The following is a 12996-nucleotide window of genomic DNA, read 5'->3' on the forward strand; positions in this document are numbered from 1 at the left end:
TGGTCTAGAGGTTGATCGCACACACGAAGGAATATTTCTATGTCAACAGAAATATGCTAAAGATTTGTTGAAGAGGTTTGGAATGCTCGAATGCAAGTCAACTTCAACGCCAATGGAACCAAATATCAAAATGTGTGAATATGAAGGAAAAGATTTGGAAGATGCAACAATGTATCGACAATTGGTAGGTAGTCTGATCTACTTAACCTTGACCTGACCTGACATTTCTTATACAGTTGGTGTGATGAGTCGGTATATGCAAAATCCAAAGAAGCCTCATTTGGAAGCAGTTCGACGAATACTGAGATATGTGAAGAATACAATTGACTATGGTCTTTTGTACAAGAAAGGTGAAGACTACAAGTTAGTTGGTTATTGTGATGCTGATTATGCAGGAGATCATGACACCAGGAGATCAACAACTGGATATGTGTTTAAGCTTGGCTCCGGAACAATTTCTTGGTGTAGCAAAAGACAACCAACGGTATCATTGTCAACCACTGAAGCTGAGTATCGAGCAGCAGCAATGGCAGCTCAAGAGAGTACATGGTTGATACAGTTGATGAATAATCTACATCAACCAGTAGATTATACAATTTCGTTGTATTGTGACAACCAATCGGCAATTAGGCTGGCGGAGAATCCTGTCTTTCATGCAAGAACTAAACATGTGGAAGTATATTACCACTTTGTTAGGGAAAAAGTTTTGCAAGAAGAGATTGAGATGAGGCAAATCAAGACAGATGAGCAAATTGCTGACTTGTTTACAAAAAGCTTGATTGTTGGAAAGTTTGAACATTTCCGTCGTCAGCATGGCGTGATTCAAAGAATGGAGGCTAACATTGAGGGGGAGTGTTGAAAATTCAATATTAGCCTAAATAAGTTCACACCTAAATTAATTTTATGTCATTGCTTACATCAATTTAGTTTTGATGTCATTGCTTACATCAATTTAGTTAGGTGAAAATTAAGTATTTTTCTCATGTTTTAATTTCAATGGTTTAGATTATTTAGTGCTTATTTTAATGAGTGGTTTAGATTGTTTCTTGTAACCTATAAATACCCTACTTGTATTTGAGTTTTATCATCCAACAATCAAAGCTTAATTATAAGCATTTGAAAGCTTTCTTAAGAGTTCTTCCCTTTTGCAATTTTGTGAGATTATTCTAAAGAGTTTTTTTTCTACTCGATCAATTAGATTTTTTACTCTATTTTGATTCAACAGAGCTTCTTAACTGAATGTATACCAGAGGAGGTAAATCGAACGCTTTTTGTTCTTATCCGGAAGGTTCAATGCCCAGAAAAAATTAGTGAATTTAGACCCATAAATCTTTGCACGGTTCTGTATAAGACTGTTACAAAGTTGATCATTAACATGTTAAAATTGTTTCTCCCACGATGGAATATTGAAAATCAGACAAGCTTCGTGCCGAGTAGGAGTATCTCATACAACATTGTTATAGCACAGGAAGTCATTCATTCGATGAAGAAAAAGAATGGGGAAGTTGGATGGATGACTACAAAAATATATCTTCAAAATGAGTATGATAGACTAGAATGGGATTTCATTGATGATACTCTGATGGATACGGTTGTCCATAACGTCTCCGTCGACTTATCATGAACTGTGTAACGCCCTAAATTTCAGGCTAGTAGTTTTGGGTCTACGCGAGAGGTAAATGAACCCCTCAAAATTTATAATTCAAGTCGTTGGGCTTAATTGTATTAGAGTTGAGCCCAATTAACCATAAAAAGAAGATTTGTAAATTTCATAAAAATGAAAAATGACTTTTAGTGTAATTTTCCCATTCTGGAAAGATTGAGACTTTTTATCTTTTCCATCTCCATTTTCTTTTCAGTTTTCCTATCTTTTTATTTTCCCTTCCTCTCTCCTCTCCAAGTTTCTTAGTAAAGGTAAGCTCTTGAGCCCATTTCAAGTTTTATTTTCGTTCTTAACCCCTCAAGCAGTATGGGTTTAACAATTCAAGCCATGGGTTCTTTGTTTATAAGAGAAAGTTTAGGGTTTTATCATCCAAGCTATGGTGGGGGATGATTTCTAGGTAAAGGAGCCCAAAATTTTGCATTCAATCAACAATGTAGTGTATTTTTAATTCTTTGGAGTATTTAGATTCTATAAATTACAAGTTTTTGCTAAAAATTAGAGTAGTTAAGCATATTAGGATTGTAAACTTGATTTCAATATCAAATCACATTTTAGGTGTTAAAATGTGTTTTAAAGACACCTTAAGACCCTAAATAGCTTACTAAAGATTCAAAACAAAGTTTAGAAACTAACCTAAGATGTTTAGGATGATTTTAGGTGTCTTTTTTAGCCCAAAATAACCATTCTGGAGTTTTAGTATCGAGACCAGTTGAGTAGTATCGAGACGGAGTAATTTCTGGGAAATTTGAGTTTTCAGGAAAAGAGTGTCGATACTATAGTTGGGGTATCGATACTGTCTGCTGAGTCTCGAGACCAAGAGCGACGGTCTCGAGATCGAGCCCCAATTTCAACAGCATAATGCATTTTTGGTATCAATACTCATTTGGGTATCGATACTTGACCCTAGGGTATCGTTACTATGAGTAGAGTATCGATACTACTCACTTGGGATAATCAGATTTGACCCGGTTAAGGACGGTAAGGACTAAGGACGACCCGTAATAGTAAGACTTAGTCCATGAGGGACATGAATGACCAAACGTATCTAAAACACTTGTAGGGGTAGGTTATGTCGGGTGTAACCATATTAAGCGTAATACGCCAAAGTATCTTCAATCAAGAACATATACCGATAGTTGGTATCGAGGATCTTTATAGGAGATATTCGATATGCGATACAAAGAATATGATAGATTCAGTACTGACGAAGAACGTGTGCTTCGAGAACGTCAATGAACTGAGAATTGATAAGTCGTCCCATTACTTCAAGAAGGTTTTGGGAGAAGTATGATAAGAGCGTTAGGAGTGTTGTTACCCAGTAATAAACCTAAGTCAGATATTGGGCTAAATAGTGATTTAGTCAGTGAACATATAACGTCCTAAAGTCGGGTCTAGTAGTTAGGGTCTGTTGCGGGTCGATTTTTGTATTTCCGATAAAAAGGAAGAAAAGTTTCTAAAATTCATATTTTGGTTTTAAAAATATATTGGAAAGGTTTTAAGTGATTTTATATGATTAATTTTAAATATGGAAGTTTAATTGAATGATTTGGTGATTGAATTGAAAGAATTTGAAATTATAATTTCAGTGATCATTTTGTATTATAAACTTTCAAAATGTCCAAAGTCTATAAAGCAATTACACCAAGGCTTATGTTTAGAGTTTTTCCTTCAAAATTAAAATCTTTTAATTTTCCCTTTTTACCATTTTTACATCTAGATTCATATTAATCTAACTCACATTTGCTTGTTTTTATTCACATGCTTTTCATTTCCTTCTCATTTTACATTTTGGTAACTTCTCTTAACTTCATTTTATTCGTTTTCTTCCAAACAAGCTGATTTCTTTTGCTTTTTCTTCTTGATTTCTAAATTTATGCATCTCAATCTTTATTTTAATTCTCAAGTTTCTCTTCTCGTCCCTTATTGTTTTTAAAGCTTGATCATAATGGAGTTCCATTGATGATTTCAATTTTCAATTTATTTTCCAGCAAGGTTTTCTTTCAATTCTTTCGTTTTTCCTTGGTTTTCTTTCAAGCTTCGAGGGAAAGTGACTAAGTGTTAATGATTCTATTGAATTGTTTATTTAATTGAAAGGATTTCTAAGATTTCAATTAATTTTGGGAGCTAATTAATGTGCTGATTTCTTGAATTGGTTTTGAGGTTTTCTTAATTGAGATGTTTTTGGAGTGATTTTAATCATATTAAATTAGTTTTTCGATTACAAATGATTTGGATATTGATTTCTTGAAAACAATGTCGATTTTCGGTATTTTTGGGAATATGGGAATTTAGGTTTGGAGATGTTAATTTGTGCAGTTCTAGCTGAGTTAGATGTTGATTATAGTTGTTGTTTATCAACTTTTAGTGTGGAGATTCATGTGTTTCGGTTTGGAGCTTCTAGAGTGACGTTTCAGTAAGTTTTTTGGTGTTTTTGACGTTTGTGCTTTGATTTAGAATAGAGGATTCTGTTTTGTTTTAGATTAGATTTTGATGTGTTAATTTTCTTTGCAAGGTTCTTATTATGTTTTTAGTTGAGGAAACTTGGTACTTTGAGTTTGGTGAACGTTGAGGTAATTTGGAAGCGTTTTCAGTTTTCGGACAACAAGGTGAGTTGGTAGAATATTAATTATGTTGATTTACATATGATGCCACTTATGTCGGAAATGAGAATTTGAATTATGAATGTGATGTGTTGCAAATGATGCTTAGGATTTTGGAAACGGTTTGTGAAAATCTATATTTATTATAAATGTGAATTGGATGAGCTGATCTTTCTCACTGTCCAAATATGTAGGTTGATCATGACGATCATGACAACCATCCATAAGTGTGTTTCAAAATGTATTTGGATCATATGTGAAAACTATGCATCATTGAAAACCGCTCTTGGTGAATTGGATTAATTGGCTATTGTTCTTAATAGGACATTTGGATATGAAGGCATGCCTAGGAAATAGTACTCTATGTGTTTTGTATTAATGTGTGATTCGGGATTATACGGGGTTTGGATAGTACGTTGAGCTTTGCTCCAAGAGGATATGGGGTAAGGTTGGGCGTTGAGTTTGCTCTGTAATTCGTGGTTTTGGATCTATGTGAGTCCATAAGCAAAATGAGAGTTGTATGGAGTCTGTTTATCCAATGAGTGAATTTTGTTTCGAAAAAAGTCGATCTTAAAATGGAAAATGTGTGTGATTGTGTGATTTTCCAAGGAAGGTAATTGTGCATGTGTGCTTGTGATTATTTTTGAACTATATGGTTCTTGATGTTTGTTTAGTCTGGAAATCAAATGATTTGGAAAACACTAGTTGATCATTCAAGCATGAGATGTTGAATTAATTGTGTAGAGTAAATAACAAGTTACTTATGAACATATATGATTGATCTTTATCTTGGTTATGTGCATTGCTTTGAATATTAGTTGTTCACTGGACTTTTTAAGCTTACACTCATTGTTAACATTTTCAGAGTATTAGATCCAAGTTTGGAGCGGAGGAGCTTGGCATCGGTGTGATCAAGCAAGGCTAGGGAATAAAGTTATACGTATGTGGTTTTTGGGAACTTTATGTGGCAATTTGGGGACGTTTAGGACTTAGATATATTAATCACTTTGTTGGACTTATAATGCTGGATTTTGGTTTGTAATAAGTGGATTTATGTTTGGGATTTGATTTTGGTTTGATTTGTTGAATTTGGATTTATAAGTATGAACTTGTTGCTTGAAGCATGAGATTACTCAATTATTGTTTTAGTCCTTAAAGAAGTGTTTGGAGTGTTTAGATATGTGTAACTTGGCAAACTAAATGTGTTAGACTCTTAGTTTGCATGAAACGACCTTAAATGCCAAAAATGAGTAGGTGACTTGTGCTTGAAATGAACTTTTATGCAATTGTTGACTTTTGTTGTCAAATCCTTAATTAATGTATTGACTTGTGTTATAAAGCATGTTATACCTTTGTTTTGACATGTAGGAAGTGGTTGAATAGTGTCCAAGCATGTTCCTAGTCCATGACTAGTTTTGTGTGGTTGATTAGTTGACCAAATATGCATGTTCTTGATAAATATGCAGTTTTTCAGAAAAAATGATGGATTCATTAGGAGAAATGATTGATTCTAAAGTTTCTATTTTGCAAAGAATCGATCCCTTTTCAAAAGAATCGATCCCCTGTTAAAAAAGACCAATCCCTTTCAATAAAGGATTGATCCCTTCACTATTTTGATCATTGGAAAAAGTTGAAATTGCATTCATTAAAGGTCTGAAGTGTTCTTAAATTCTATTTTGACCCCTGAATGATTATGTGAGTTCAGTTTAACCCAGAAATTGATTTGTTTAATTACTTAAACTCTTAAATTAGAAATTTGATGAGATTTGAGTGATCACTTCTTAAAAACACTTAATTACATAATGTAACCCTCAATTGTATGTTACTGGTTGGTACATAAATTTTGTATATTTACGTTTAGGTCCTTAATCTTGTATGACCAATTTAGTGATTGTCTGATGTCCGATTGGTATGAAATTTTGAGTGTTGCTTCCTTATGACAATGTTTAACATGTTTTAACCTTAACTGGGTGATTTGACTTGTTAATTTATTATATGATGTGAAATGATTGAAATACCCCTAAACGTTTAAATGTAATGGTTGTATGTTTAATTGAGATTCAATTGCATGTTAGTTACATTTAACATTGTGTGTGACAAATATTAAAAAAATTTAACTTTTTTGCGTCTGTGAAATATGCGTAATATGGATCATGATCCGTCAAACATGATTGGAACCTAATATACGCTTAGGTATCTGGCTCATATTCCTGGACCGGGTATGGGGCGTTACAAAACAACAAACACCATAATCGTTAGGAAATCGTGAAACACTTAGAGATCTCTCCAGAGAAAGAGATGACTAAAATATCATTTAAGTGATAGTAAACATTTTCTTTACGTCCTAGGCGAGAGGAAGAGTGAGATAGTTCGGGTAAAGGGGAAATAACCTCACCTGGCTTTAATAAGTTCGGTAACGAGTAGCTGAGCTACTTCAGTCTCCTTAGTGTTGCATCAGTTAATGTGGGTTAAGACGTTCGCTCTAGAATAATGGTGCATTATAGGATGATTATGAGGTTAGAGACCTGGTGTAGGTTTACTCATGGCGAGGCTCTTAGTGGAAACTAAGGGAAGTATGAGACTTACATTCGAGAGGTAGAACAGGAGAACCTTAAGTATATAGCACTGCTTGGGATCATGCATGTACCTACTGCTTAGTATCACATCTCTAGCATGCTTTAGTTTATGAAATCCTTATGATGCTCTAGAATAATGGTTATACTATTAGTCTTTGTAAGCTCAACCTTCAGATGTTTTCCATTGGCAGGTTAGTGGCTTGAGCAGTTCGTGAAGCACCGTCGCTGCAGAACTTCTAGCATCTCCGAATAAGTTCTGTACTGTAGCTTTAGCGGGCATGTGTATTCATAGAACCTTACTTATGTATTTGAGTTATAAACTTAAGATGTATTATTGTGTTTTAAATTACATGTAACGGAACTCTAATTTTGTAAAATGTTTTATAATCATTATATATGTTTTATTCATGATACCATTAAGTATGTTTGAAAGAAAAATGAACAGGTTTTGAAAATCAGGGGTTGACTCGATAGCCCAATGTGGCACTTTAGGCCCAATTGGGTTTAGGGTGTTACAAACTGTGTTTCATCTACTTCAACCCAAATTCTATTTAATGGTTCTCTATGCATTCCTTTGTACCCTCTCGGGGTATTCGCAAAAGTGATCCGTTGTCCCATTACTTATTTGTGTTGTGTATGGAACGGTTGAGCCAAGCTATCAACAAGGCAGTTGGGGAAGGGCTATAGAAACCAATCCGGTTATCAAGGAATGGTCAGGCTTTATCACACCTATTTTTTGTAGATGACTTAATCTTGTTTGCGGAAGCATCAATACCCTAACGGGTAATTATTCATAGAATTTGACGGACTACTATAACAACTCTTGGCACAAAGTAAGTCTTTCCCCAAAACTAATATCTACTTCTCCAAGAATGTGGGTGAAGAAATCAGGGTGACGAATACTGATGGTTTCAGCTTTTCTCGGGTAGAAGATAAGGGTAAATATTTGGGCGTTCCTCTTTTACATCAGCGTGTTACAAAAGCGACTTATATATTCATTATCCGAAAAATCCGGGATAAATTATCTGGGTGGAAAGCAAAATTTTTATCAATTGTTGGACGAGTAGTTCTTGTCATATCGTTTTTGGAAGCCTTGCCTTCCTTGTCATGCAGACTTTTTTTCTTCCGAAAGGAGTTTATGATGAAATGGATAAGCTAATTCGTCAGTTTCTTTGGGGAGGTACGGAAGAAAATAAGAGTATTCATCTTGTGAATCGGGAGGATGTTAACCTACCGGAAGCAGATGGGGGCCTTGGTATTAAGAGGTTTCATGTTCAAAATGATGCTTTTTTAATGAAGGTTGCATTCCGTATTATCTCGAGTAGGGTGCAATTATGGGTTAGAGTTTTTCGTGGAAAGTACAAAATGAATGATATTGTTAGAGCAATTCTACGAGAGTGTGTGGTAGTGCGTGAGACGTGGAATAAAATAATTAAACCGAAGCGTATGGGATAATTCTTGCAACTTGACGTGGAAAGGTGGTAGAGGCGAACTTGAAGAAGAATTCTGGCTTCCCGATGGAATCGACTAAGTGGGAGATGTTGTATGGGAATATTGTCTGGTGCTTATGGAAGAGAATAAATTCTTTGATTTTTGACATAGAGTTTTCTTCCTTTGAAAGTATTTTTCATGAAAGCAGGAGATTAACTTTAGGTGTTGTTCGAGGGAGAGAGGCGAGGAAGAATGCCGTTGACGACCATGGTCTGACTATGGATAGATTCCGATGTTGGGAACAACCACCAGCTGAATGGGTTAAACTTAATATGGATGCATCACGACGTTTGGATTCCGGTTTAGCAACACGTGGAGGTATTCTCAAGAATCACGTAGGAGGATGGGTGGGGGGTTATATGAAGTTTATTGGTTGTTGTTCATCTTTGGATGCAGAGCTTTAGGGTTTGTTTGAGGGATTACAAATTGCATAGAACATGAGGATCAGGAATATTAAAGTTGAATCGGATTGTAAGGAAGCCGTGGATTTGTTGAATAATGTCCCAGAGTGAGAGGTGTTTCTTCGCTTCTTCCACATTTACGTGATATTTGCAACCGTAATTGGGAGGTTGGTTTCACTTCTGTGCCTCGAGAGTGCAACTCGGTAGTGGACAGACTTGCGAAAAGAGCGTGGAGTCATACAGTCGGCCTGGTGCTGGTGCAAGAGCCTCCGGAAGAGTGTCGAGAATTGCTGCTGGAAGCAACGATAGCTGTTTCTGATCAAGCTGCTCATGTGTACTCAAAAAAAAAAAAAAAAAATAACGTCAGTGACCGAAAATGCCTTATAATATACGATTTTAACCAATTTTTTTTGGATTTGCCAAAATGACCAACAAATTCGCAACGTGATCTCAAATTCGCAACGCGAATTCAAATTTCGTAATCTAGGTTCCAAATTCGCAACACGAAATTCAAATTCGCAACGCGAAAATTAAATTCGCAACGCGATTTTAAGATTCGCAACTCGATAGTCCAAAATCGCAACGCGATAGTCGAAATTCGCAACGCGATTTAAGATTCGCAACGCGATACTCCAAAATCGCAATGCATTTATTTCTTAAGAATTTTCTCTCCACGACGGGACGGGACGGGACGGACGGACGGCGACGACGGTGCGTAAGAGTCCCCCTTGTTCTCTTTCACTCAACAAGAAAGTGGGAAATTCAACCCTTAAATACCCATTTCCAATAGTGTTTCCAATACTATGTGGGATTGAGTATTACTAACACTTGTTTCCAATGCTAAGTTGAAACATTTAACATTTGGAAGTTAGAACACATTTAACCAAGTGAATATCTTTTCGATGGCCAAGATAATTAAGTGATATTTGTAATCGAGTTGGGAAAACTTGATTTGTTTTGCAATATTTAAGTGATATTTGTTTTTAACATAAGATCCTATTCCATTATTACGTGTCAGGATGTACACAACACATTGGGATTAATCAAATGTCTTTTGTGTTGGCTACATGGTGTGATGGCGACATCGTCGGGGGAACACGACGAAGTGCTTACTCTTACTTCACATCATCTCTTTTATCTTCTCTTAACCCAACTTTCGCCAAGTACATTGCCTTCTCAAGCATTGATTAAATGTGTTCCAACTTAATTATCTTGGCCACCGAAAGAATGTTCACTTGGTTAAATGTGTTCCAACTTCCAAATGTTAAATGTTAAATGTTTCAACTTAGCATTGGAAACAAGTGTTGGTAATACTCAATTCCACATAGTATTGGAAATACTATTGGGAATGGGTATTTAAGGCTTGGATTTCCCACTTCCTTGTTGAGTGAAAGAGAACAAGGGGGACTCTCGCGTTGCGAATTTGACATTCGCATTGCGAATTTGGAACCTGGGTTGTGAAATTTGAATTCGCGTTGCGAATTTGTTGGTCATTTTGGCAAATCCAAAAATAAATTGGTTAAAATCATATATTATAAGGTATTTTCGATCACTGAGATTATTTTCTCAAAAAAAAAATAGAGACGAGGACTTACACCAGAGTTGATATCACCCCTTATTAACTCAAGATGTAAAAAGGAGATTAACGGTGTTTATATATTATAATAACTTTTTAAATTAATGTAATAATTAGACATTAAATATTTTCTTAATGGTCTTAGACTTAAGCCATTTCATTTATACTTTAATTATTAATTAGTAAAATATGACATATCAACATGTTAATTCAACTTTTAATGATATAATAATTTAAATTTTAATATTTAAAAATTTAGTGGCTACCATTATAATCTTATTTTAAAAATACACTTTTACCTAAGATTTTAAAAATGGTAATATATAGAGAGATAAAAAGAGGAGTATACTGAAAGAGAGGCGGTGAGAGTTGAATTGAAATGATAATCGTTGGATAACCATGACGTAATATCATGACACGTTTACGGTTATTACTTAAGTTCTATCGTCCTTCTCCGTCAATAAATTCAAAGATCTTACTTCCCACAAACCCATTCGAGTCTTCTTCTTCTTCGTAGCATCTAATTTGTATAAAAATCTCATTCGAGTGAAAAATGTCTTGCTGTGGAGGAAACTGTGGATGTGGATCCTCTTGCAACTGCGGCTCCGGCTGTGGAGGGTAAAATTCATTTTCCCTTTCCAAACCGTTCATTTCCTTACTTTTTTCCATACAATTCTCAGTTTCAAAATGAAATTAAAAAAAAAAACTCTTTTCCATCAAGCCGTTGATTTTGGTTGTTGAATTTGTTTATACAGATGCAAGATGTACCCATGCATGACGGAAATGAGCTTTGTCGAGAAATCCACAACCGAGACTCTTGTTCTTGGCGTGGCTCCCCTGAAACCGTACGTATAACAAGGATCAAAAGAAGCGAAAATTTGGTTTTTTAAATCCTTTTTTCACTGTTTATTTGATTTTGATGCAGGCGCTTTGAGGGATCTGAGATGGGAGTTGGGGCTGAGAACGGGTGCAAGTGTGGAGACAGTTGCACCTGCAACCCCTGCAACTGTAAATGAGCGTAAGATTCAAGGAAGCAAGGAGAGCCCTCTCTCTTTTTAACAAATAAATCTTGTTTGTTTTCTGGGTTTATTAGAATAAAAGCAGCCATTGCTTCTAAGCAAAACTTCATTAGGGATTTGCTTGTAAAGGCCATGGTTGCTTGGCGTGTGTTCAGATATTATGATTTGCATCTATATTTTATGTATGGAAGTCGGTTTTCTAATGAACGAAAGGGAAGTTGCTCTGTCTTCCTCTTTGGTTAAAGATGTTTTTCTTGGGATCTTCAATGCCTTCTTTTTTCTGGGATTGCGTGGAAACGTAGAAAACGATGCTGTTTGGGGAATTGGATGACGACAAGGTTAGGTGGGGTGTTTTCATGACTACTACTTGGCAAACTTTTATTATCAAAATCAAATCACCCGAACTTTGAATTCTAACTGCACTAATAATAAGTCTCCACAATTTTAACTGCTACTCAGCAGTGACAGACCAACAGAAGGCATTATTTTATAAAAACCACCATAAATTATGTTCAAACTTTTTTAAACAGTAATTTCTTAATAGATTTATTTAAAAAATAATTCTTAATATTACCTCGTGTCTTATAAAACGTATTTAAGAGGATAGATTTATAAATTTTTTAGATAAAATTATTTAATTTTAGGTAAAAGTTATAATAAATGTATGAAATTTATGTTTTGTAAAAATTGAAATTTTATCTCATTTTCTAACTAACCTGTTAAGAGGGTTTTATTCAAAAAATAATTCATGAGGGCTTTTTTTAATATAATAACACCCCAACAGAATATACGATTTCAATAATATTTACTTCGGCCCCATCAATCATGTTGAGTATTTGGAATCCAGTATTTCTACTGGGGATATAAATGGAACGAAACAAATCAATGAATTATTCAAATTTGATTTAATTAAAGTATGATAAATTCTTGAATTGAATTCAAAAAATATGATTTAGTTAAAGTAATGTCAATTCTTAGATTGAATTCAATTTGAATTTAAACTTGATTCTAGTTCATAAGTCGAAATAAGTTATTTGATACATATTTTAATATATATATATATATATATATATAATTTTTTTAAAAAAAATAATTATTTATAATATTAACATTTATATGTTATTATTTTTTAAGTATAAGATTTTTACTACTTAAAGTTTATGTTTACATTTGAGTTTGAATTTTAACCGAGCTTAAATTTTAGCTTCAATTGAGTTAAGTCTAAAAATATTTTAGGTACAAGTTTTCTCGAACTAGAGTCAAGTTTTAAAATTTTAAATTTAAGAGTTTTTGAATTAAGCTTCAATTTTTAATTTCGAGTCGAGTTTGATAATTCTAAGCTTATAAGCTTTCGAGTCAAGTCGAACCGAATTTAACTTTAATTTTTTTATTGAACTCGAATTCAATAATGCTCAAACTCAATCTAACTCTTTTACACCCATGGGTCATATTATCTAAATGGTATCTTAGGATAGATTTCAATATTCGAGCCAACTTGTTTTATCTAAAGGACGTCAATAATTGTTAAAGAGTATTTGTGGATAAAAATAAGCGTAAATTATACTTTTAGTACTTAAACTATCACCTTTTGTCCATTTTAATAACTGAACTTTCAATTTTCTCATAATCATACTTAAAGTTCAATTTTAGTTTCATTTTAGTACTCGTTC

General features: G+C 34.2%; 1 protein-coding gene across 1 annotated transcript; it reads left to right on the forward strand.

The window, feature by feature from the left end:
- The first annotated feature begins 10789 nt into the window (after positions 1-10789).
- Positions 10790-11551, forward strand: LOC120185428 (metallothionein-like protein 2). The gene is made up of 3 exons (XM_039189647.1): positions 10790-10925; positions 11063-11152; positions 11233-11551. Exons 1-3 carry the CDS (start codon positions 10861-10863, stop codon positions 11321-11323), a joined length of 246 nt encoding a protein of 81 aa, XP_039045578.1. The 5' UTR covers positions 10790-10860; the 3' UTR covers positions 11324-11551.
- The last annotated feature ends 1445 nt before the right edge of the window (positions 11552-12996 follow it).

Source organism: Hibiscus syriacus, unplaced genomic scaffold, assembly GCF_006381635.1.
Source record: "Hibiscus syriacus cultivar Baekdansim isolate YM2019G1 unplaced genomic scaffold, ASM638163v2 tig00113123_pilon, whole genome shotgun sequence".
NCBI classification, from domain to species: Eukaryota; Viridiplantae; Streptophyta; class Magnoliopsida; order Malvales; family Malvaceae; genus Hibiscus; species Hibiscus syriacus.